Source organism: Chanodichthys erythropterus, chromosome 20, assembly GCF_024489055.1.
Source record: "Chanodichthys erythropterus isolate Z2021 chromosome 20, ASM2448905v1, whole genome shotgun sequence".
Lineage (NCBI taxonomy): Eukaryota > Metazoa > Chordata > Actinopteri > Cypriniformes > Xenocyprididae > Chanodichthys > Chanodichthys erythropterus.
Window position 1 is genome coordinate 9,307,144 of NC_090240.1, and position 27,965 is coordinate 9,335,108.

The following is a 27,965-nucleotide window of genomic DNA, read 5'->3' on the forward strand; positions in this document are numbered from 1 at the left end:
CCTCTACAAATGATTCAGAACGCAGCAGCACGTCTCGTCTTCAACGAGCCCAAAAGAGCCCACGTTTCGCCTCTCTTCATCTCTCTGCATTGGCTACCACTTGCTGCGCGCATCAAATTCAAGGCGCTGACGCTTGCTTACAGATCTACCACAGGCTCAGCACCCTCCTACTTCCACTCACTCTTACGAGTCTACACTCCTACCAGAAACATGCGTTCATTAAAGGAGCGAAGGCTTGTGGTACCATCACAGAGAGGCACGAAATCACTTTCTAGAACATTCTCATTCACTGTCCCTTGCTGGTGGAATGATCTTCCTGCCTTCATCCGGAATGCGGAATCCCTGGCAATATTCAAAAGACAGCTGAAATCCCATCTCTTTAACCTCATCTTAAAAAAAAAAAAAAAAAAAAAAAACTTATTCCTATCCTTTCACTTCCTCTAATCCCTCTCTATTGTATCTTAGGATAATCTGACCACTGCCTATAACTTGTATTATGAGCACTTCTTGTCTATTTGCCTCGTCATGACGACTCGCTTGTTGTATTCCTCACTTGTAAGTCGCTTTGGATAAAAGCGTCTGCCAAATGAATAAATGTAAATGTAAATGTAAATATTGCCCCTTAATGGTAAAGGTGTGACTGCAGTCTAAGTGGAAAAGAGGGGGTATGCAGAAGGATGGTAATCCCTTCAGGGGGTACTCCACACTAAAAAGTTTGGGAACCACTGCAGTACCTACAGTAGGAAATTTCAGATGCAGCTATAGTGCCCTATAGTGCTTGTCAAAATTACAAACGTCCCTCCGTCAATTTGAGGCACGCTTTCGGAGTATCCTGTGTTGACAGGACCGTTGCTAGCAATGTACTCTTTTGGTAGACTACTAAAATATAAAGTAAAATACACAAATAATAAGTTACTTCTGTTTCTAAATAAATATAGCAATATTTGATGAAAAAAATGTTTTTTTTAATACTTTGTCAGTGACTTGTGTACACTGATGATTTTGTTGAGCCAATCTGTTACTGAATGGAGATTCATTTTAAAAAATAATAATAATAAATTAAAAAAAATATGCACTGTGATTACACACTGATTTCAGGTGCTTAAGCCCAAAATCATCTCTTTGATGAAGAAAGAGCTAAAGAGGTTCAAGAGATTACTGAGCCCAGATTACCCAGCATCCTCTGAGAGCAAGCAGGAAGATGATGGTGAAGGTCAGGACAGAGTCAAAGAGGGGATTCTGAAAATCACACTGTACTTGTTGAGGGAGATGAATCAGACAGACCTCGCAAACACTCTGCAAACCAGTAAGAGCTTAATCTCATGTCTATTTCATCACATTCAATTTTGAAAATGCTTACTGTATTTAATGGTCACTTAAAAAAACAAAATCAACATTTCGATAAAGGCATATTTTTTGTGTTATACCAGTAATATAACACAAGCATTTGAAAATGAATATTAGTTTCATGAAAATAATTAGATATAATTGAGATTGAGGATTTTCTATATTTATCAATGACTTTATTTTGAGTTTTGTATTTGTATTTAAAAAGAATATACATTTTGCCATTTGCTCTTTCAGAATGTGCCCCTGTATGTCAACAAAAACTTAAATCCATACTTAAAGAAAAATTTCAGAGAATTAATGAAGGAATTTCCAATCAAATGAGCTCAACACTTCTTAATGAGATCTACACAGAGCTCTACATCACAGAAGGAGGGATTGGAGAAGTCAATAATGAGCATGAGGTGAGACAGATTGAAAAAACATCCAGGAGACCAGAGATACAGGAAACGCCAATAAAATGCAATGACATCTTTAAAGCCTTGCCTGGACAAAATAAACCCATCAGAACTGTGCTGACTAAAGGAGTTGCTGGAATTGGAAAAACAGTCTCTGTACAGAAGTTCATTCTGGACTGGTCAGAAGGAAACAATAATCAGGATTTTCACTTCATATTTCCATTTCCTTTCAGAGAGCTCAATTTGATGAAAGAGAAAAACATCAGTCTCATGGAGCTTCTTAATCTTTTTTTCAAAGACACCAAAGAACTGAGACCAAGAGACTATGAGGATTCCAAAATTTTGTTCATATTTGATGGAATGGATGAAAGTCGACTTCCATTAGATTTCACAAACAATCATAACTTGTTTGATGCAACAGAATCAGCCTCAGTGGATGTGCTTCTGACCAATCTCATCAAGGGCAACCTGCTTCCTACTGCTCTCATCTGGATCACCTCTCGACCAGCAGCAACCAGTCAGATCCCTCCTGAGTGTGTTGACCAGGTCACAGAGGTCCGAGGGTTCAATGACCCTCAGAAGGCAGAGTATTTCAAGAAGAAAATACATGATCCTAGTCTGGCAAACAGAATCATCTCACACGTGAAATCATCAAGAAGTCTGTACATCATGTGTCACATCCCAGTATTCTGCTGGATTTCAGCAACTGTTCTGAAGAGAATGTTGGGTGAAGCAGAGAGTACAGAGATTCCCAAGACTCTCACTCAAATGTTCACTCACTTCCTAATTTTTCAGACGAAACTGAAGACTGAAAAGTATGATGAGAAATGTGAAGTAGATCTTCAGCTGACACAGAATAATATTCTGTCACTAGGAAAGCTTGCTTTTGAGCAGCTAGAAAAAGGGAACCTGATCTTCTATGAGGAGGATTTAAGAGAGTGTGGCATTGATGTCAAAGAAGCATCAGTGTACTCAGGAATCTGCACTCAGATCTTCAGAGAGGAATTTGAATTGTACCTGGGGAAGGTGTACAGCTTTGTGCATTTGAGCATTCAGGAGTTTCTTGCAGCCCTATTCAAGCTCATTTCCTTTATTGGAAACAAGGAACACAACTCAAAAATAACTGAGTTTCTTAAGAGTGAAGTGAACCGGGCCATACAAAGTGAGAGTGGACACCTGGATCTTTTCCTCAGATTTCTTCTGGGTCTCTCGTCGATGTCCAGTCAGGCTCTTCTGCGAGGCCTGATGGCACAGATAGAAACCATCTCCTCCAGCCAAGAGGAAATAGTTGAGTACATCAAGATGAAGATCAGGGAGAATTCCTCTCTAGAGAAATCCATAAATCTGTTCCACTGTCTGAATGAACTGAATGATCATTCACTAGTACAGGAAGTCCAGACATACCTGAGCAGAACAGGTGCAAGCCGACTGTCTGGAGCCCAACTCTCTCCTTCTCAGTGGTCAGCTCTGGTGTTTGTGTTGCTAAACTCAGACGAGGAGCTGGATGAGTTTAATCTAAGCGAATATGATCAATCAGAGGAATGTCTTTTAAGGTTGCTGCCAGTAATGAAAACATCTAGAAAAGCAGAGTCAGTATATTACTTTTTTTGTGTAATTAAGTACAATAGACAAACACAGTACAATACAGAATACATTACAATGATCTAAATGTGGAAATATAAAGAATAGGCACTACAGGTATATAAACAATTTATAGATGTTAACACAATAACACAGTAAACAGATAAAAGTGTGTATTGCATAACACAAAGATAGTATTTATCTCCACATCACACACCACATCTCCACATCATATGATCAGAAAACTTGTATACTTCTGTGGAATGTGGTGGTGGATAATTTGCTTTAAGTATATAGTTTATTTGAAAAAAAAAAAAATCTACACAGTTTTGTGCTGCTTACATATTTAATTTGAATACATGGTTATTTCTTTCCTAGTCTGAGTGACTGTGGTCTCACAGAAAAAAGTTGTTTGGCACTGGCCTCAGCTCTCAGCTCGAACTCTGCAAGTCTGAAAGAGCTGAACCTGAGTAACAACAACCTAGAAGATTCAGGACAGAAGCACCTCTCTGCTGGACTGAAGAATCCTCAATGTAAACTGGAGACATTAAAGTAAGAGCAGTCACAATAAGTTTTACTGGCCTCAGTTAACACGAATTTAACACTTCTGGATTTACTGCCTAATATAGATAAAATAAAATATAAAGGTGTTAAATAATCATTTGTAAGAATTGTTTGACAATATTCATAAGATGTAAACACCCAAACAATAATGGAAGCAGTGATGCCGTTTATGAAGCTTAAGTGCAAAAAGACATTGCATCTGAACTACTGTACAAGTAATAACTTCCTTGGGAACAGCACAGAAACTGTATTACTCATTAGTCAAGCCAAGGGAGCTAGATGTCAAAACAGAAGTTCAATCCCAAAACTAAACTTGAGTCCTCTTCCTTCCTAGGTTATATAAAAACTCCACATTACTTTCAGGCTACTCCTTGGAGTAGTTTATTAGAATGTTTTTATTATTATTATTATTTTTTTTTTTTTGAAAGAAAAAGAACCATTTTTGCACTAGTAAAACTATTAGAGTTAGCTGTCAGGTTAAAAAAATAAGACTCAGTTGTAAAGAAAACTCAGGCAATGAAAAGAAAAAATAACCTGAAGGGTGCAGTGAGATTAACAGCTAATTACGGGCAGAGCCAGGTAGACTGTACAATTTGTCCAACAAGAGATTAGAAGTACTCAGTTACACATGTGCCTGTTTAGCAAACCAAAAATAATGCAAGGCAGGACATGCATGGTAAATTCAACACCAGATTGCTCACACGACCACATGAAACGTAAACATTAATTATCTCAAACTTAGAGGATTTTGTGTATTTTCTTTATATGATGCACCCAATTTAAGTCTTGCAGTATCTGCTAATGAGCTAATTAGTTGAATCAGGTGTGTTAAATCAGGAAGACATACAAAATGTGCATTGTTGTGGTCCTCTAGGACAGCACAAATTGTGAATGTCTCTCTAATATGGCACAACCATTTTGGGTCTTGAAGTCTCTACTAACAAGCTTATTATTTAAATCAGGTGTGTTTGATTAGGGAGACATAAAATGTGCAGAGTTGAGGATACTCCAGGTTGGCAACAACTACCTTAGATGATATGTGATCAAAACGCAAATAAATAAAAAATAAATAAATATATTTGCCTCCACACTAATCTCTCAGAAGATTTCTTTTCCCCGCTGATTATGTGTGATTGTGTGATAGATGTTTTTTTTTCTCTCAACAGGCTTTTTGAAAGCAGGCTAGTTACAAATAGCTAAGAACTGTTACTATTTTTCTCTGCAGGCTGTCTGGGTGCCTAATTAGAGAGGAAGGTTGTTCTGCTCTGGCTTCAGCTCTGAGATTAAACCCCTCACACCTGAGAGAACTGGATCTAAATTGGAACAAACCAGGAGACAGAGGAGTGAAGCTTCTTTCTGTTGTACTGAAGGATCCACAATGTAAACTGGAGAAATTGCAGTAAGGTTTTTTTTTTCTTTTTCATGTTATCAAATAACAGAGACAAAGATTACACAATTCTGTTAACACAAATGCATAAATGAAAAGTTATAAAGTAACTTTTTATGTAGCAAGTATTAAGCAACTGATTGTTTTGGGGATTCACAGACAAAGATGTATGTGGGTTGTCAGAAAAACCCAATATCACTGCATTTCAGCACTCAAAATGTAAGTTTCTTGGGAAACGCAAAAGCATTGAAATGTAATTTTTCCTCCCATCTCCTTTTTTCATCACCACGTCTCTTTAGGGGATCTATAATATCCTGTTCTGTGTTCACAGATTGCAAATGGTTTCTCTCTCATGCAGTGGGTCTGTGTGAGTGAATGTGTTTGAAAGAACTTCTAAATGTTACTTCTTGTTTCTTCTACTTTCTCTTTATTTCTGAAGCATATTGAGAGTGTGTATATATTTCTCTTTTGTTGTTTTCCTTTGTTTGTTTGTTTAGGAGAGTTTAGGTTAATTTAACTCCCTCGGGTCGGCGGTCACGCCGGCGATACAACCTCGTTTTTTTTCTTACCAGTGTGAAAGAGGCTCAAAATCCTCCTTCAATATTGCAAATACAATTAAGAGTTATACACCATTTCAGTCTGTGGAATATCTTCTTTTATTTGTGTACACTCAGAGGAAAAACAAAATTATGTGCTTTTTGCAAAATAAAGAAAACTAACATGATGCATGATCTCTTGTCTCCCTCTGAACAAAGTCCAATCTGATCGTTCTCATATGAACTATAACTCAGTGAATACTAATCACATAAAAATTATACTTATGTCTAAAGAAATGTTGAAATGTCAGGTTTTAAATCGTGTAAGTCAAATCAAAAACAAAAATTCTCTGTTTGTGTAATCTGTATGAAAAGAAACACATGTCAGATGCCCGTGATTCAGCTCATTATCCGTTAATACAGCCATGACCCCAGAGCAAGCGCTATTCAGATGCAAATTCTGAGGCAATACATGTATACATCATCTCAATCGTGTATTTATTGTCTTCAAAAGTGTCTATCTGCATGTTACAGCCATGGTTAGCGATCTCTGGAAGATTCTGTTAGTTCCTGGAAAGTCACATGGCCTGTTCTTCTTTAGATTAATTTGTGGACTAAAGGTGCACAGGGCGCCCACCAGCTGCAAGTGAAGAGTTCATTTGCAAAAACCGATAAACGGCATTTTTAAAAAAAAAAATGAACTAAGTGCTGTGCATTATTCTCCATATATAGCACGTTCTGTACCCTAAATCCATTTTGTCAGAAGAGCCGGTTTTGCCCACTTTCAGGCATCGCAAGTTCACGTTTTACAGCAGAAGCCGACAAGCGCCCTTGTTTGTGTACAGACAGAAACCAATAAGTCCGTTTTAGCGAATCAGCGCGCAGTATTCAGGTCAGGTGACAAGGCTTCTAGTCACTTCAAAAAGACGCGCTAGCTGAGGGAAGTTTTATCAAAGCTCACTAAAAGTGATCGAGGATTTATGATTTCGACTCCTGTAAGTCCTTGTACACCATACACGACTTACATGCTGAAAAATTGGTTGTCCTTTTGCTTGTGTGTGTGTGCGCGCGCGCACGTGCGTGTGTGGATTAGTGCGTGTGTGTGTACTTGTGTGCCGATCTGTGTGTGTGTGTGTGTTTGAGAGAGAGAGAGCGTGCGCGTGTGTGTGTGTGTGTATGTGTGTGCCGATCTGTTTGTGTGTGTGTGTGTGTGTGTGCGCGCGTGGGTGGGTGGGTGTGTGTGTGCGTTTGTGTGCACATGTGTGTTTGAGAGTGTTTTAAATGCAATTACTTGGGTTTTGTTTAACTATGAAACATGAAATGTGGAGTTATCTGCTTTTGCCAAAAAAACGACTGTTGGAGTTATCTGCTTTTGCTAAAAAACAAACTTTTAATATATATATATAAAACATACTTTCAATGAATTTTAATTTTTTAATTTACCTGTATTTTTTAGAGTTATCATTACTTAATCAAAACAGCCCAACTGCAGTTTGATTGTTATTACTTGGAATGCACAATAAAAAAAAAAACATGATTTGTGAGAATTCATAAAAATGGAGTTATCTGTTTTTGCAAATAAACTCTTCAAGTATTAATTGAAAACACAGTATCCAGTGCTCATAGTGATGACAATAAGTATTACTCCTCTGTATAGAAAGCTGACAAAACATATGAGAATTCATCAATATTTCTCCAAATGTGCATGCTTCCTAAGCTTTTGTAAACTAAAAGGCTATATGAAATGCCATAGAGGTAACATAATTATTCAGACACTTTGCATTACAGAAATACATTATATTTTAAAGTATATAATAGAATACTATTATTTTAAATTGGAATAATATTTCACAGTATTGCTGTTTTTTCTGTATGTTTGATGTATGTTTTTTCAGAGGGATTTTTCACAGCCTACCTGACTGAAAGAGCTAATTATTATGCAAGTCATTACAGCTCATTATGTGAATCTTTTGTCGTCTCGGGTGTGAATCACAACATTATTCATGAATATTCACTGTGTTTCTCGACAAAAAGTGTCTTGCAAAAATATATTGTTTTATATGAAAGGGTAGGCAGGATAATTTTTACATCATTTTGAAGCAACAACTCTAGTCTACAACCTCCAATACCCAGAGGTCTTGTGAATACAGATTTAATATTTTCTTTGGCCTTATTTCAGTGACTTAAGTTTTTTGTTTTTTCAATAACCACGCATAAACGTTATTCCTTGTACATACTTGTTCCTCATATATTATTGTAGCCTATTTTGTGCTGAATACAGTGTAATGACACTTTTCCCATTAATATGTTTATGAACAACTGAAAAAAGCACAAATGTCAGGGCATGTCAAAACTTCTCCAGGGCCCCAAAAATCCTCAGATCTCAGAGGGTTAAAAGAAGTCTCAAGTCTCTAACTAAATAATGGTTTTCCATTTTAATATACTTTAAAATACAATGTATTTCTGTGATGCAAAGCGTCTGAACATTCCTACCTCTATGGCATTTCATATAGGCTACTATATTTGTTATATTATATAGCCTGAATGTTAATGTGCAGTTGACAAACTATACATCTTTAAAAAGATCTAAGACTCAAGCTTCACATTTTGACCTCTGTTTTACTCTTAAATTCTTATATTAACCATAATTTCTTAATATGCTTAAAAGCATGCACATTTGGCGAAATATTGATGGATTCTCATATGTTTATGTCAGTTTTCTAAACAGATGAGTAATATTTATTCAATATTTCTTGTCATCACTATAAGTGTTGGATACTGTGTTTTCAATTCATACTTGCAGCCGGAGGGTGCTCTGTTCACATTTAGTCCACAAATGCCTCCTAATGAAGAACAGGCATACCATGTGACATTCCAGGAACTAACAGAGGCTTCCAGAGATTGCTAACCATGGCTATAACATACAGATAGACACTTTTTAATACAATAAATACACGTTTGCGATGATGTATACATGTATTGCCTCAGAATTTGTGTCTGAAGTGCTCGCTCGCTCCATGGGCGTGGCCGCATTAGCAGATAATGAGCTGAATCACGGGCGTCTGACATGGCTCTTTTTTCATACAGATTACATAAACAGAGAATTTTTGTTTTTGATTTTACTGACACGATTTAAAACCTGACATTTCAACATTTCTTTAGATGTAAGTCTAATTTTTTTGTGATTAGTATTCACTAAGTTAAACTTCATTTTCTGAGAACTCAGATTGGACTTCGTTCAGAGGGAGACGAGAGATCACGCATCATGTTAGTTTTCTTTATTTTACAAAAATCAATTTTGTTTTTACTCTGAGTGTACACAAATAAAAGAAGATATTTCACAGATGGTGTATAACTCTTAATTGTATTTTGAGTCTCTTTCACACTGGTAAGAAAAAAACGAGTTGGTATCGCTGGCGATACCTCCGACTCCAGAGTGTTAATATCCTTACAAATACCATACAAATTCATATATGTCATCTCTGTGAAAAATTAAGAAAAGAGAAATGGGTCCTAGCGATTTGTATATAATAAATAAATAAATTAATAAAAAAACCTTTCTGAACCTTACATCTCTCACATCTATCGTGTGTCATTGGGACGCTTCTGTTGAGGTTTATTTAGATTCTAATGATCCAAGTTTTCTTTTCGTTTTTAAGTAATGCATATTTGTTCCTATAGTTACTTATTTACTTTTCCATTGTTTTTGTTTACTTCCAAACTGTTTCTAGTTTAGTTTTCTCTATCCCTGCATATTTATAGACCTGTATTTGTTCATTTTTGACAGTTGTTGTCTTAGTTTTATTACTGAGCATTTGTGGTTTCTATTTTTTTAATTGTCTTATTTTGATTCCTGTGTTATTTCCATAAAGTCTTTGATGTAGATCCTTGCCACCTCAACTCCTAGCAAGCCATGACAATATATATATATATATATATATATATATATATATATATATATATATATATATATATATATATATATTTGTTTCTATAAATTGAGTATTATTTTAAGTGGTAATCAACAACATGCCAGAGATGCTGCTGACAGATCTTAGGATGTATAAAATATATTTGAATTAATATATACCTGGAATTCCATTTCATGTACAAGAAACATCTCGGTTACAAAGGTAACCCTCGTTCCCTAAAGGAGGGAATGGAAGCGTACGTCGGACACCAACATAATCTTGCTAGAGAGGCAAATCTGCTTTGAGTGTAACTAAAACGAGCTAATGCACATTGGCATGCAATTATATGCAGCAGCTGCTCTGCCTTGCAGCGCAGGTATTTAATGAGCAGCAGATGCGTTGCATCTTCAGGTTTGTGCTGAGGAGTCGATTAGGTGAGGCGGCAACTTTAGCGGGGTACAGCGACTGTGGCAATGGGATGTATATCTCCATTCCCTCCTTCAGGGAACGAGGGTTACCTTTGTAATAAAGACATTTCTTGTACATGAAATGGAATTCCAGGTATATATATTGCTGTATGTTGGACAGACTGATGAATAGGAATCCCTACCAAAGTGCTACAGACACCTGCCCCCTTCCAGTGCTCTGTGCAAGCCTTCTGCACCCCCTTGCCTAAAGGACGGTGGGACAGGGCTAACACAGAGAGTGTCGATCACTGCTGTTCCACACAACCCATTCAGTGAGACTATTGGATAACACTGGGAAAGCATGCCCTTTCAATGGGAGAGGAATGCTGCGGAAGCCACATCCTTCCCCAAAGGACTTATGTGGAGATGTACATCTGAACTAACCCCGTAGGGCTGTACTACATATGGAAGTTACTGGAGTGACTCCAGCCTGATAAGAGGTGGGTTCTCCCAAAGGGAAAGACACTGGCTTTGTTTAGGAGCAACTGTGGAATCACACATATGGTACCCAGCCTAAACCTGGTTCTCAAGAATACAACGGAATATAGGCCTGGCGCCAGATGCACGTCCGGCTGCCAAAGGGTGATTGGAGGACTCAACAGGGTCTGCCTTGTAGGGACTCTCTGGAGCAATAAGCTCATATAAGCACAGAAAGCCGACACTAAGCCAGGGCCTCTCCATTTCTCTGACCGGTTGAGGTGAGAACACAGGAGTAGACATGAAGGCTATAGAATCTAGCAAACGTGTTAGGTGTCATCCAGCCCACAACTCTACAAATATCTGTTAGCGAGGTGTCACGAGTCAGCGCCCAAGACCTTAGTGGGCTGGGCATGCCTTTTGCTTGGTGATGGCATCCACTATCCAGTGGGCTATCCTCTACTTGGAGACAGCCTTTCCCTTTTGCTTTCCGAAGGAGGCAACACCGCTGAATCATCCTTTCCCTAGAAGTTTGGCTCACCCTCTGATGCAGCCGTAGGGATACGGATGCTGCACACCTCAGAGATGTCAGATCACCAGCACCACTATCCGAAGCAACCCTCTGAGGAGGATTGGATTGACGCAGCGGCACCAGGCCTCTGCCCCTTTGCAGGAACTGAAGTCTCGATAGCAACTCCGAGATGGTCATTTCCCACAATGGGTACATGACTCATCCATGAATGCTGCCTCAGTTGCCTCAGTATGCTTTAAGCCCAGACACATGATACAGTGATCGTGACCATCCCTCAGTGCCATGTAACAACCACATCCAGAAACACACAATTAAAAAGATGCAAGCTCTACTTGCGTAAGCTCTTTTAGGGACTTGCTCTTTAAAAGTGCTGAAGCATGCAGGGGAATGGCTGAGCGACACAGACAGGGATGTGTGCAGCCTGTCATGTGCTTTCCTCTCTTAGAAGGCACTCACTTCTTATCAGCCATAAAAAAAACAGCTTTTAAGTGCTCAAAAGCGCACCATTACCAGCCATGGGAACAGCCTTTTTATAGCTTTTAAAAGAAGAGAAGTTCGTCCTGAGAGCTTAACTCGTCTTGAAGAACACTTGCTTGCAGAGAACATAGACCGCTCAGCTCTGAAGCGAAAAGCTGAATATGCAACACACCTGCTGCTCATTAAATACCTGCGCTGCAAGGCAGCTGCATATGATTGCATGCCAATGTGCATTGGCTCATTTTAGTTACAACCTAAGCAGATTGGCCTCTCTAGCGAGATTCCTATTCATCTGTCTGTCTGACATACATTGAACGTTACTGACTGATTGGGAACAATTTATACTCAAGGGCACATAAGGGGTGAGGATAATTGTAAAATAAGTGTGTGAATATTTTATCTTCCTTTCTGCAGACTGTGGGACTGTAATATTGGAGAGGAAGGCTGTACTGCTCTGGCTTCAGCTCTAAGATCAAACCCCTCACACCTGAAAGAACTCAATCTGAGCTATAATAAACCAGGATGTTCAGGAATAAAGCAACTCTCAGCTCTACTAAGGGATCAGCGTTGTAAACTGATGAAATTAATGTTAGTGCAGATGATTATATTTTCTCATCACTTTATATATGTCACTGGCATACAGCCACACATTTTATTATTTTTTTTTACTTGAACAACTATTTATTAATATTTATTACTTTGTTCTTATTCATTACTTTGGGTGGATAATGATTGATAAGAATTGTTCAGGAGTGACAGAAGTTTTTTTTTCCAGGCTGTATGACTGCAATATTAGAGAGGAAGATTGTGCTGCTCTGATTTCAGCTCTAAGATCAAACCCTTCACACCTGGTAACATTGAATCTTAACTACAATGAACTAGGGGAGTCAGGAGAAAAGCTGCTCTCTACTCTACTGAAGGATCCACAATGTAAACTAGAGAAACTAAAGTCAGTATTCATTATTTCTTTTTCTTATTTTTGCAGAATAAGACAAATGTATTTACATATACAAAAACTTGGAGACAAGGATTGCTTTTTCTGTGTATTATTTGTGTAACTAAAGCACTAAAAGTCATACTTTAATTGTGAATGAGATACAAATGAGAAAAGTGAGAAACTTTTTTTTAATATTAAAAACAAAAGAAAAGTATGCCAAATACTTTGGGCTGCCCTTGAGATGTTGGGATAGGCTCTAGCAAACCTTGGTTTGGAAAATGTATGAATAAATGTTTGATGCCACTAATGCCAAAATTACATATATTATTAGACAAATGGTTTTTGGCCCAACTGTAAGCATGCAGTTTCAAAGATTTTGTTCTATGAGGAATTTTGAAAGGTTTCGTCATTTTAATAATGGCTACTTCAATGAAAATATTAAGTGATTAGTAAATTAAATGACCAAATTTCATGATAAATGTTTGTGTTAGGCTGTATGTGTGAGATGTTTTCTCTATGCTGTAGGCTGTCTAATTGCAGTATTAAAGAGAAAGGCTGTACTGCTCTGGCTTCAGCACTGAGATCAAACCCCTCGCAAATGAGAAATCTGGATCTGAGCTGTAATAAACCAGGAGATTCAGGAGTGAAGCAACTACATGCTTTACTGAAAGATCCACACTGTAAACTGGAGAAACTCAAGTGAGTGTAATAATTTATTAATTAATAATGAGTGTATTATATATATATATATATATATATATATATATATATATATATATATATAAAATACAAATATCAGCCAGCCATTAACATGAAGCCATGGTGAGCAAAGATCATTTATGGCACAGATAAATTTATGGAATTATAAGGAATGATACAATATGATGACTCAGAAGCTAGAAGCTATTTATGTCAAAAAAGCTATGTCAAAAACAACTTATATTGTACAACAGTGTACGATCAAATTCAAAATGTTGTTGAAACAGTATGGCTGATCTTAAAGACCCCCTGTGGTGAAAATCAAGTTTTTAATGTTGTTTATATGTCTATGTAGTGTTTTAATATGCTTTAAGACAAACCATGTGCAAATTCATAAGTCAGCACCATTGCTGAGTATTTTATGTTTGAAACTGCAGTAAACCAAAGGCAGTCTAAAACCCGTGGTTTGAAATCGTTGGTGTATGTGACATCACAGTACCTTGTAATCAATCACAAAAACATGCCGGCAGGCTTTAGCATATAATTTTTTTTTAATAATAACAATTTCTTACTTTTTTTATTATAATTATTATTATTATTATTATTATTATTAGGAGTGCAAAACATACAACATAAAGTGAACACAAAACACACACAAAAAAAAAACAATAACACAGCAATGATAGTAACAGCAATGAAAAGTAAGCAAAAAATGACAAACGGGTAATAGAAGTATTTAAATAGTAATAGCATGTATAATAATAATAATAATGATAATAATATTTTGTGATGACGACAACAGTAATATCAGTAATAATAATAACAGTAATAATAATGATAGTAATACTAAAGATGGTGTTGATAATAAGTTTTGTTGATGGCAATAGTAAAATAAATAATAATAATAACAATGATAACAGTAGTGATACTAATACAAAAAATGGTGATGATAATATTCTGTGTTGACGGCAATAGTAATATCATTAATAATAATAACATTTATATCAATAATAATAGTAACAGTAATAATAATAATAACAATAGTAATACTAAATATGGTGATGATGATGATATTTTGTATTGACAGCAATAGTAATATCAATAATAATATAATAACATTAATAACAACAATAATAATAATAACAATAGTTATGCTAAAGATGATGATGATGATAATATTTTGTGATGACGGCAACAGTAATATCAATAATAATAACAGTAATAATAATAATAATAATAATAATAATGATATAATGACAGTAGTAATAATAATAAAGAAATAAGGAAATAATGACACATACCTAACACATACCACACCTCTCCTAGCTTCTGTGTCAGTGTGCATGTTTTTTTGGTTTTGTTTTGTTTTTTCTCCCCCTCCTTCTCATTCACAGTACAATTACTATTTGTATGTATGCCTAAGCTTAGCTGGTGCATTAAAAGAAGGGTGTGGTGCATTAAAATCAGCATTCGGTACATTAAAATTATGTGCGGTATATGTTAGGTGTAGATTTGATTTAGTTATATTTATATATTTTAAATATATATATATATATATATATATATATATATATATATATATATATATATATATATATATTTTTTTTTTTTTTAATTATTAAAGATATTCATTATACCGTTACTGTGTTTATATCAAGCAAAATATCATCCCATCAACATCATCCTATTACTGCTCAATGTTTCTATAATATTGATGATAATAATAATAATAATAATAATAATGTCAATAATAATAATAATGAAAATACTCATAATATTACTAAAACCTTGTATAAATATGTATGTTAATAAATGAATACATAATTAATTAGGATGAGTGTGTCAGATTTGTAATAGTTGAATGAGGTCTGATCTTGAGTGTTGTGGTTCTGATATACAGTTGTAATGAGGTGAAAAATACTCTAGGGAGATGTAGTCTGTGAGCAAATTTTTCAATGCACTATATGAATAGTGTTTCGGGATTTCCAGTTCAAGAAGTTAGTTTTTTTGGCGATGGCTAAGGCTACAAGGAGCATCCTTTTGTTTGTTATTTCCTGATTGAGAGTTGATAGATCACCTAGTAAACAGAGTAATGAGGATAATGGGATGTGGCAGCCCAGGAGGCGGGATAGGGATTCAGTAACGTCTTTCCAAAAGTGTTTAATTGGTGGGCAGTGCCATGTGGTGTGGATATATGTATCCGGACAATTTTGTGAGCAGTGTGAGCAAATTTCTGATGTGAATCCCATTTTAGACACCCTTTCCCCAGTGTAGTGTGTTCTATGAAGAGTCTTATACTGTATGAGCTGAAGGTTGGCGTTTTTAGTCATGGAAAAAAATGGACCAGAAGTGTTTATAGAACTCTGCAGGGAAGCCATCGGGTCCTGGTGCTTTATTGTTAGGCATTCAACTCAAGGTGGTATGGAGTTCTTTTTCTATGATTGGTTTGTCCAGTGCGCTGATTTGTTCTGTGTTTTGGGAGTTGAATATTATTGAAAAATGAATTAATATCATCTTGTCTTGTGTTATTATCAGATGAATAAAGTTTAGCATAGAAGTTTCAAAATAATATTGTATTTATTTCTTGTGGAGAGTTGGTAGGCTTCCCTGCTAAGTCCTTAAAGGGTTAGTTCACCCAAAAATGAAAATTATGTCAATAATGACTCACCCTCATGTCGTTCCAAACCCGTAAGACCTCCGTTCATCTTCGGAACACAGTTTAAGATATTTTAGATTTAGTCCGAGAGCTTTCTGTCCCTCCATTGAAAATATATGTACGGTAGACTGTCCATGTCCAGAAAGGTAATAAAAACATAATCAAAGTAGTCCATGTGACCTCAGTGGGTTAGTTAGAAGTTTTTGAAGCATCGAAAATACATTTTGGTCCAAAAATAACAAAAACTATGACTTTATTCAGCATTGTCCTCTCTTCCAGGTCTGTGTATATCCACAGTGACGCTGCTTCTTCTTCTTCTACGGCGGTTGGCATCCAGCTTATTGGTGCATTACCATCCCCTTCTGCTCCGGACAGTGACGCGATTAGTACATCTGCGAGATGCACACTTACGCACCATTTTTAAAAATATAGCAATACCAAAATACAGTCTCCCTCAGACTGTAAACGAAGCTCGGGCGCACTACATAACACGTCATCAGCGTTACTGTCCGGAGCAGAAGGGGGCGGTAATGCACCAATAAGATGGATGCCAACTGTTTTTATTACCTTTCTGGACATGGACAGTGCACTGTACATACACTTTCAATGGAGGGACAGAAAATTCTCGGACTAAATCTAAAATATCTTAAACTGTGTTCCGAAGACGAACGGAGGTCTTACGGGTTTGGAACGGCATGAGGATGAGTCATTAATGACATAATTTTCATTTTTGGGTGAACTAACCCTTTAATAGTTGCAAATGTTACTTTTTCTCTGTTTTCTTTAATCTGATTGGCCAAATATTTACTGGATTTGTTGCTATGATGGTAGGTTTCTTGACGGAATCTATGAAGTTTTTTTATTGATGATTTCGTTTAGCAATAATTTTTGTTTTCTTAATTCATTATATATTACTTTTGTTGGGTTATTTGCATGTAGTATTTCAAGTTCTTTTATTTTATTTTCTAGTCTGATTTCTTCTTGTTTTTCTATTTTCTTTTTATGGATGGAGAATGAAATGATTTTACCTTGTAATACTGCTTTGCCTGTTTCCCAAAGTAATGAAGCTGATAACTTTGAGTCGTTTATTTCTAGGAAGGATGTCCACTCTCTTTTAAGATAACTGTCAAAGTCTTTAAGGAGTGATATGTAAAAGCACCATCTACTGATGTGTTTATGTAAATTAGCTGGATTCCATATGAATGTTACTGGAGCATGGTCACTGATGCTGATGGAGTGGATTTTGTGCTCAGAGATATTTGGTATGATTGAATTGCTAGTTAGGAAAAAGTCTATGCGGGAGTAGCTATGATGAACTGGTGACTAAAATGTATATTCTCTGTCAGTTGGATGCTGTAGCCTCCAACTATCGCCAAGGCCAAAATCTCTCATGGACTGTATTTGTCACAGACACGCCAGGCTCTTCACTCAACCAATCACATCGCACTCCCTCTCACATGCCTCCATTGTCTTCCAAGATCCCTTGTGTTCTCTGTGTCTTCAGTGAGTTGTCTCCATGTGTCATCTGTTCCATGCCTGCCCGCATCTACGAATCCTGTAAAGAAGATCAAGACAAGTACCACTGCCTTGATAGCCATCTGCTAAGAACTTTATCTGCATTCACTTACCTGCACTCTGCTATAGCTCTCTGGTTGTTCAATAAACATCATATACTTTTTACCTGTGTTTCCGTCCCCTTCTGTGTGTAACAGAAGACCGGACCCGTTTCAAGATCTGGTCGATGCACTTCGTTGCACGCTAACCAGCACTCGCACTCCTGCATCTCCTGCACCTCCAGCGACCACTTCTGCATTCACCGCTGCATCTCCTTCACCCGTTGCGACCGCCTTCTCTGGCTTGGCGGAGGACTGCAACGGATTTCTCCTGCAGTGTTCGCTGGTCCTGGAGATGCAAACGCACTTGTATCCCGACGATAATTCCAAGGTGGCTTTCATAATCTCTCAACTCGATGGAAAAGCGCTTCGCTGGGCGGAACTGCTCTGGACATTGAAAAGTCCCGTTGTACAGTCCCTGTCAAGCTTCATTTCAAACTTCAAGGAGGTGTTCGGGAAACCAGCGTGGGACTCAACGATCGGTGAGAGATTATGTCAACTAAGACAAGGTGCTATGTCTGTTTCTGTTTATGCTCTACAGTTTTGGACTCTCGCTGCTGCAAGTGGTTGGAATGAACAAGTTTTGATCACAACCTATCGTCAGGAGTTAGATCCACATGTGCGGTTACATCTCGCTGCATACGAGGATTCCATCGGGCTCGAAAAATTCAGATTCGGCACTCGTATGCAGCTGTGTCTCGAAGAGCACCAGGGCCAGCCACTTTTTCCCATCTGTCCTCCGTCAGCCAGAATCCGTCAGCCATCCAGAACCAGCCAACGAACCCATGCAAGTCGAAAATTCACGTCTTACATCTGTTGAGCGACAGAGGAGGCTGACCCAGAATCTTTGCATCTACTGTGGCCGTGCTGGACATTATATCTCTGAATGCCCCATTCGTCCAGTTCGACCCATGGTGAGTGTAATCATGCCTACTTTGAATAAGATGAAACTACTCAGGATTGTTGTAACCCTTACTGCTGCTGATCTACGTCTTCCAGTCACTGCGCTCCTCGATTCTGTGTCAGCTGGAAACTTCATCTCCGGTGCCCTCTGTCACCAACTCAAACTCAAAGTCAATCCAACGCCGAAAATATACCAAATCCACTCAGTAACTGGAAAACCCCTCCATCAAGTTCGTCACTCTGTAGGACCTCTTCATCTTCAAACTGGTATTTTTCATAAAGAGGAGATCCATCTGCTGGTTCTGGAGGAGTCAACGGCTGACGGATTTTAGGGTGCCCATGGCTAGAGCAGCACGACCCCACCATCTTGTGGCAGACAGGAGAGATCCTGAAGTGGGGTAACAAATGCTTCAATTAATGTTTTCCTGAGTTTCCTGTTTCAGGTCATCCAAGCTTCGATGACATCCAAGTCTGTGCTACTTCCGTGGAAAGTCCACTAGAGAAACGTTCAACGGACATCCCTGCATGTTATTCCCACTTCAACCGATGTCTTCTGTCCGAAGAAAGCCTCCAAGCTGCCTCCTCTTCGGCCATGGGACTGTGCCATCGACCTCATCCCAGGTGAGCCAGTGCCCAGAGGAAAGATCTATTTACTGTCAATCCCTGAGGAGAAGGCCATGGAGGAGTATATCAACGAGGCACTATCACCACTGTGTTCACCAAGTTGAACCTCCGCAGTGCCTACAATGTCGTCAGAATACGTGAGGGGGACAAGTGGAAGACAGCTTTTGTGACACCTACTGGCCAATACGAGTACCTCGTCATGCCATATGGACTAGTCAACACCCCTTCCATGTTCCAAGACTTCATGCATGAGGTGCTCCGGGAGTTCCTGCACAAATTTGTCCTGGTCTACATCGACGACATTTTGATATACTCCCGGAGCATGGCCGACCATCGCCGCCACGTTGTGGAGGTCCTCCAATGCCTGAGGGCCTACCATCTGTTTCTCAAAGCAGAGAAACTAGACTCTCCGAGCTGGCATGAGCGAGTGGAGGTGGGGCTAATTTGCATATTCATTGATCCATGTACATAAAAGGAGGCAAGGGTGTAGAGTTATATTCAAGCAATTTTAAGGCATGAAGAATTTTTTTTTTCACTTGATTTTATTTTTTTTTTAATATGTCATTTTGGTGATCAAAAGTGAGTTTAAAGGGATAAAATAATTGACTACAGGGGGACTTTAAATTGTTAAACTCCCAATAATCCAAATAATATGAAAAAACTAAAAGAATGACTAATGGCCAAATATGGGAAAGTTATGAGAAAGAAAATCAATATTTATGATTCATAAGGACCAGATATTTAAGAGTTGGTTAGAGTGTACAGTGTAGTTTCTTCTAAATAAATGACTGTATAAAGTTATTATGAAGACCTATAGATCTATGCTTTTTTCTTATTTTTATTTCCTTTTGACACTTTTTTTATTGCAAGTATACACACAGATATTTGACTAAAAGTAGGCATAAGATATAAAGGTGTTTATTCCATTTGAAACAAATCACACACTTAAATGTAAGTGTAAAGTGTATTTTTTTTCTCTATTGAGGCTTTGGAAATGCGGAATAGGAGAACCAGGCTGTGCTGCTCTGGCTTCAGCTCTGAGATCAAACCCCTCACACCTGAAAGAACTGAATCTAAACTATAATAAACTAGGCGATTCAGCAGTGAAGCTTCTTTTTGATCTACTGAAGGATCCATATTGTAAAGTGGAGAAACTACTGTAAGTGTATTTTATTGTACTGTGTATTAAAGACACACACACACACACACACACACACACACATTTTCACTTTCAATCTGTGCATTGGTTGGTCATGCAAAGTTTTATGCTTTTGTTTCTTTTGTGACTAATTGCAATATGCAAACCCAACTGGACAGGTTTTTTTTAAACAGTTGTGCATTCAGTACAAAAGCATAAATGTGAGTGTGACTGCATATACAGTGAATTCATAAAGCATTGAGACCCCTGATATATCAAGAGTTTTTCCTCATACAGCCACAGTCACAGATATTTATGTATTTGTATAGGGACAGATACAATTAACATAGATAAAACTGAGACAATAGCCATCCAATGCATGTATCATAGTGCTTATTGATACAGTCTGTGGTTGATAAAGACTGCACAATGAAGGATCTTTGCATAAAACGTTAAATACAGTGAAGAACTTGAACAAGAGAAATTAATAACCAAACATACCTTAAAATAAAATCATCGCAAGACCAGGAACAGACAGAAACTAAGGGCTTATATACAAAGGAAACTAAAAGAGACTAATTAACAAGACACTCCTGAACTGAGGACACTAATCAAATCAGTAACCTAGGATAAAAAAACAGACAGGCAAATTAGGAGAATTCACCTAATTATACAAGAAAGCTGACTAAAAAAACTGAAGACAGAAAGGACATGAAAACTAAAAAAAAAAAAAAAAAAAAAAAAACTATAAACATGAACAAAGTAAACCAAACATGTAACATCACTCCCCCCTCCTCAAAAAGCGTGTCCTCACGCCACAAACTGGGAACTGGGGTGGGAGGGTGTGCTCCCTCAAGGCTGACTAGTAGAGTCTTTGGTAGGACAGGAAGTCTCCAGGGCGGTGCCGGCAACTCAGGGAGCCAGGGCGGCACCTGTAATTCAGGGGACCAAAGGTTGAGCTGGCTGTTGAGCTGTGCTATGGCTGTGCTCACTGGAATGGGCTCTGTGGCAGAGTCTGGAGCTGACTCAGGTGCTGGACCGGACTCTGTAGCAGTCTCAGGGGCTGGAGCAGACTCAGGGACTGGAGCCATCACTGAACTCTGGTCAGGGGCTGCAGCAGACACTGGAGCAGACTCAGGGGCTGGAGAAGACACTGGAGTGGACCTAGGGGCTGGAACCATCTCTGGGCTTCAGGCCATCCCCTCATACTCCACCAAAATTCCTAAGGGCACATGCATGGCTGCCATGATGGGACGAGGCTCTGGCATGGCGGCCATCTTAGGGCGAGACTCTGGAATGGCGGCCATCTTGGGACATGGCTCTGGAATTGCGGCCATGTCAGGACGAGACCCTGGGAGGGCGGCAGCCATCTTGGAGTGAGGTCTTCAGCGCTGAAATAAATACAACAATGTGAAAAAACAATTGGTCAGATGTCATTGATTACAAATGATATGGTAGCAGGCTTTCACAATGTGATGACAGACTGCAATGGGCAGGTAAGGCAGACCAACAGACTGGGTAAAGTCTCAGAGAAATCCAAGAATAGAGCACAGTCAATGAGTAATTCAAGCTGCAATAACATTATCCAAAACTCATAAAGTTCAACACAAACAAAACGGAAACCTCAGGACACGAGAACAATGATATGACAAAGAATGAACAAACACACTGGGGCTAATAAAGGGGTGAGTGAATGAGCTACAGGTGGGGGGGTGACCTAAGTTGCCATAGCAGAGCTGACGGCCAATCAAACCAATGACAGAAACACACAGGGGGGAAAAATGAACACACAGACCCATGAACCATGAGAGTACTCCTCCATCTGGGAGTACCTCCTGGCGCTCCCAGGACAATTTACCTGTTGATTGTAAAATAGGTTTTAATTTGGATACATAGAAGACGGGATGAATTCTCCTGTACACTGGAGGGAGTTTTAGGCAGACCGCCACTGGACTTAGGATTTTGTAGAGAGAAAATTGGCCAATGAATTTGGGAGCAAGCGTACTACAAATGGAATGGAAATTGGGGTTGGAATGGGGTTGATTGGAGGTCTTAACAGAGCAGACCAAGACAAATTAGCAAACTTCACAGGCCATGGACTGCCACCAGCATCTCTGTTTAATGAGAGACATGGTATGATTGACCCCTGGATGGCAAGCTACCTTGAAGTAATGACCCTACCAGATGACGTCGGACTGTAAACTCTCAGGCAAAAACAAATGATCTGGTGGGCAAATTAATCGAGGTGTATGGCCTTGTATGGCCATGCAGACCTTTGATTCAATCTCTCAAATCAACGTTGAAACAACAAGGTTCTTGGGCAGGATGGAAGTGGGAGCGACTGTGAGCTTAGAATGGTCAATAATGTGAGGAAAGGCATCAGGCTTGATGTTTTTGAAGCTCTGATTATAAGAAATGGAAAAATTTAAACAAATGAAAAATAATGTCCACCAGGCCTGCCTGGAGCTTAAGCATTTGGCAGATCTGATGTATTCAAGATTTTTATGATCTGTCCTCCAAGGTGAGCTTGACTGCCATCAACTTTCTGTTACCAACGTCATGCGTTCAGCAGAAGACAAACATTGAGAAAAATCAAGCAGGGATGCATCTTCCCATCTATGGAGAAGCACTAGGAGAGGACCGCACCTGCCCCAATCTTTGAACTTCGACCTCCACCACAGACTGACGAGACGGATTGGGGCAACAAGTATAATTTGTGGTTGAAAAAGGCAGCTTCAGCTGCACTGGGCCAAATTAATGCAGCTTTAGTGGAGATCAAGGCAGTCAGAGGAGCATAACTGGCTGTAATTGCAAATAAAATGCCAGTAAAAATTGGCAAAGCCCAGAAACCTCTGCAGGGCCTTGCAAGAGGTGTCCGTCAATCTACCACAGCCTGATGAGACTATGTAGCCCAAGAAAGGGACTGACTGTGCATGAAAAAAATGCATTGTTCTGCTTTGACAAAAAGCCCATTCTCTAGCAGCCTCTGAAGCACTCATCTGATGTACTAAACATGTTTCTGGAAAGGTAAAAAAACAAACAAACAACAACAACAAAAAAAACACTATGTCATCCCGGTAGACATAAATTAACTGGTCGACCATGTCTGTCAGCACATCGTTTACCATTGCTTGGAAGACTCTGGGGGTCTTGGATAACCCGAACAGCATAACTGAGTATTCAAAATGCTCCCTGGGGTACTGCATTTTTTAAATTATTATTATTATTTGCTAACAAGCATCAGTCAATCCTGAAGCGACTTAGCCATGAACTATGACAATAAGCCTTTGACATTTGGCTGTAAAATGGCATAACTACATCAGTCTAAATTGTGTTTTTGTAGTACAGAGCTTTAGAGAGATGAGGACCTTTGTCTGTCTTAACACCTTTGAAGCACTATTACAAATACAGTTGTTTTTGATTCCCTCTGCAGGTTGAAAGAATGCAGTATTACAGAAGAAGGTTGTATTTTTCTGGCTTCAGCTCTGATGTCAAACCCCTCACACCTTAGATTCCTTAATTTGGGCAATAATGAACTAGGGCACTCAGGAGTGAAGCAAATCTCTGATCTACTACAGAATCCACTCTGTAAACTGGAGAAACTATGGTGTGTGTTATCATATTATATTATGGTAATATTTATGAAGAAGTACAAATATCAATTATAGCATTGAGAAGCATGTGTCCACTAAAAACATGCACTGTGATGCATGTGCAAATATGCCTTGATTCCTCTGTCCTCATATTATCCGTGCATTATTTCCTTGCATCTTAAGAAGGAAAGGGCCAAGACACAAAGGAAACGTGGATGCACAAATTTAGAAGCACCCACAGTAGTGGAGGACAGAGGAATTCATCAGTCTCTTAAAGAAACAAATAACATATTATTTCACCTACAGATATACAAAAGCACATATGAACATAGATAATCATTCAGTATCTTTCTGAATTTACTTCTTTTTTTACTAACTAAGTAAAAGTGGAAAGAACACTATCATCTTGCTATGTAATAGAGCATATAAGAGGTACATACAAGTTTCAATATCAATGTTCAAAAGGTGAGAAAATACACACTGTAATAAAACAGCCCAGAGTTTAACACTCAAAAGCTCGGGAAATGCGCCGGGGTGTTTTGCTGGATTTTTATCACATAGCAAAATCAACTTAAAATACTCCGCCATTTTTTGTCATATAGACAAAAGTAATACATCAATTGAAACTTCATAATGTCTTCTTTTATTTGTGTACACTAAACAAAATATGCTTTTTGCAAAATAAAGAAAACTAACATGATGCGCAAGCTGCAGTCTCTCTCTGAATGAAGTCCATTCTGATAGTCCTCAGAAAATTAACTGTAACTTAGTGAATACTACCAGAATCACACAAACATGAGACATATATCTAAATAAACGTTGAAATGTCAGGTTTTAAATCATAAGTAGTAAGTCAAACTGAAAACAGATATATTCTCTATGAGAATGTCAGTCATTTGTAATCTGTTTGAAAAGAGAGAAATGTCAGTCGTTAGCGAGTCAGCAATGCGGCCATGCCTACAGAGCATGCGGAGCTTTCAAGTGTAAATTCTGAGGCAATACATGCAACAGAAAGTGAACGCCTGCATCAGCTCGGAAAAAAAGCATCAAGCTTAGTCAGATTCTTGTACATAATTTTGAGACGCAGATCTGTCGTCCCTTTCTGAACGAAGTCCAATCTGATAGTTCTCAGAAAATGAAGTGTAACTTAGTGAATACTAATCACAAAAAAATTTAACTTATGTCTAAAGAAACAGTGAAATGTCAGGTTTTAAATTGTGTAAGTGAAATCCAAAACAAAAATTCTCTGTTTATCTAATCTCTATGAAAAGAGACACATCAGACACCCATGATTCAGCTCATTGTCCACTAATGCAGCCACACCCACGGAGCTAACGCTATTCAGACGCAAATTCTGAGGCAATAAATGTATACATCATCGCAATCATGTATTTATTGTCTTGAAAAGTGTTTATCTGTATGTTATAGCAATCTCTGGAAACCTCTGTTAGTTCCTGGAATGTCACATGATATGCCTCTTCTTTTACTGACACAGTATCCAGCGCTCACATTGATGACAATAAATATAGAATAAATATTACTCCTCTAGAGAAAATAGAAAATTGACATAAACATATGAGAATCCATCAATATTTCTCCAAATGTGCATGCTCTTAAGCATATTAAGAAATTACAGTCAATATAAGATTTTAAGAGTCAAAATGTGAAGCTTAGTCTTAGATCTTTTTAATGATGTATAGTTTGTCAAATGCACATTAACATTTAGGCTATATCATGGGCGTAGGTTTGGTCTGAGCTTTGGTGGGGACACCCCACCAAATGTTATAGAATTCTTTTGTTATGGAATTCTTTTGTTGTAAGATACCAGTGATTTAATGGTGATTTCCTTTTTTATTTCATACTGTTGGCAATACAGAATATCACAATACAGAAGTGAATCTACTTCATCTCGTTATATTGTATCCTGAGTCAGGATTCCTGACCCCAATATACCATCCTGTATACTGTCCCTAAAGAGCTAGTATAACTGTATAATCTCAAAAATGCACTCTCAAAAAATAAACATAAAAACCTGAGACTGCGTAATGCTGCACAACCAAACGTTTTATTAACAGAAATTATTATGTACATTAATATTTACACTAACAAAAAATACTCTGCCACAAGGAAACAAATCTAAATAAATAAATATAATAACCTTTTTATAATAACCTTTTCAGATCCACCATTTATGTTGACTGCAAGATTCTAAGTTAAGGTACAGGCTAATTGACATTCAGTTACTTGCTAACGTAGCATTCTATCATCCTGGGTAACACATACTATCACCAGTTAAGACTATTATTTTCCACAGTAGAATCTGCATTTGAAAGCCTGGTCAGTCACTACTGCTAGTTTATTTGTGTGGCTAGCTAACGTTGCTTATTTTGCCTACTTACACTCTGACTCTGCTTTATGAAAAAGCTTCTTATGTCCCCTTTTTCTTCTTGGGTGGCATCTACAAAGTACAAAAAGGGGCAAAAAAAAAACGGAATATTAAAATGTTTTTACTCTGGCCTTTGTATGTGGCAGAGAGACAGCCCTGGTAACTTACCGTCGGCGTCGTCAACATGCGCACGTGCGCGCACACACACACCACCCGCTCGCTACTAGTGCAAGCACAAAAGTAGTCCCGGCCCACGCGTGTAGCCTGTCAGATACCCCGTCGCCAATCAAATTACGACGTTTCTTGTACTGTCGTTGTCCTGGCCGTTAGAATCGATCCAAATAGCAGTGCAAAGGAGCTTGCTAAATATTGGTGGGGACAAATTTGTCATCTCAAAATATTGATAGGGACTAGTACCTAGTGTCCCCCCCCCTAAACCTACGCCCATGGGCTATATAATATAAATATATTAGCCTATATGAAATGCCATAGAGGTAGAAATGTTTAGACGCTTTGCATCAAAGAAATACATTATATTTTAAAGTATAATAAAATAGAAAACCATTATTTGGTAGGAGACTTAAGACTTCTTTTAAAAAAATGTGTCCAATCTTTTGACTGGTACTGTAATTTAACATTGGCCTATACAAAATTTTCTTCAATTTAGAATCAAAACATCGTTTTATGTGTCCGAGTAGGCAGGATTATTTTTTCATTATTGTGAAGCAAAAAATCTAGACTAAAATATACAGTCCCCAAAAGTTTTTTTTTTTTTTTTTTTTTCAAAAACACACATATACGTAAATCTCTCAGAAATACAAACATGGCCACAATAATATATGAGCAACATGTATGTACTAGTTTGTGCTGAATACAGTGTAATGAGACTTTTGTCATTAATATATTTTTAAGCAACTGAAAAAGCACAAATGTCAGGGCATGTCAAAAGTGCACCAGGACCCCAAATCAGCCTCAGACCCCAGAGGGTTAAAAGAGGCTGGCTGTCAATTTTCTTCACTTTCTTCATATATCTTGTAGATATTTTTGTATGAAATATTTAGTCTTTAGAAGGCATATGGTTAGAAATGCCAAACAATCTTGTGCACCTGTGTTAGTTGTATTGAAGTTCATACTATACATTATTTGTGATATACTGTAGATGACTATAATCTTGTGCAACATAATGATACAACAGAGTGAGATTGTTAAACTTGAGGAATTTTTATTTATCTAAACTCTATGCAGGTTGTCTAACTGCAGTATCACAGAGCAAGATTGCATTTCCCTTGCTTCAGCTCTGAGATCAAACCCATCACACCTGAGACAACTGAATCTAAGTAAGAATAAACCAGGGGACTCCGGAGTGAAGCTGCTCAATGATCTACAGAAAAATCCACACTGTAAACTACAGTGAGTTTTATTTCATGTTTACATGTATTTGTTTAATAGACACTTCCAAATCAACTGCAGAGTTTCAGTGCCATAGCACTAAATGATTTACACTCACTGATGAGAGATAAAATTGAGGTACAGTAAGCTTGTTTCAAGTCAGATCTCAAGTCTCACAACAGATCATCAAAATTGCACTTTTTAGAAACATTGCTGCACATTTTCAATTTGTGCACAGTGCACAAAATCACAAATATATCTTTTCACTATATATGTGTTTCATTTATATATAAACTTCTCATTCACAAATTAATTGCCTTTCATAATGTTGTAACGATCTGCCTTATTGGGAGATGTTACATGAACTAAAATGGGGTCAGATCAAACTGTGAGGATGAGAGTGTTTAAGA

At 37.9% G+C, this 27,965-nt stretch overlaps 1 protein-coding gene across 1 annotated transcript; it reads left to right on the forward strand.

Annotated features, from left to right (window-relative positions):
• Positions 1-1,125: 1,125 nt before the first annotated feature.
• LOC137009727 (NLR family CARD domain-containing protein 3-like) lies at positions 1,126-27,580 on the forward strand. The gene is made up of 10 exons (XM_067372181.1): positions 1,126-1,306; positions 1,585-3,334; positions 3,705-3,878; positions 5,116-5,289; positions 12,032-12,205; positions 12,393-12,566; positions 13,080-13,253; positions 20,035-20,208; positions 23,621-23,794; positions 27,412-27,580. Exons 1-10 carry the CDS (start codon positions 1,126-1,128, stop codon positions 27,578-27,580), a joined length of 3,318 nt encoding a protein of 1,105 aa, XP_067228282.1.
• The last annotated feature ends 385 nt before the right edge of the window (positions 27,581-27,965 follow it).

Coding starts and splice junctions, on each gene's coding strand:
- LOC137009727 (XM_067372181.1), top strand. CDS start 1,126: ATGAAGAAAGAGCTAAAGAGGTTCAAGAGATTACTGAGCCCAGATTAC. Junction 1,307..1,584: donor CGCAAACACTCTGCAAACCA/GTAAGAGCTTAA, acceptor TTGCTCTTTCAG/AATGTGCCCCTGTATGTCAA. Junction 3,335..3,704: donor AAAACATCTAGAAAAGCAGA/GTCAGTATATTA, acceptor TTTCTTTCCTAG/TCTGAGTGACTGTGGTCTCA.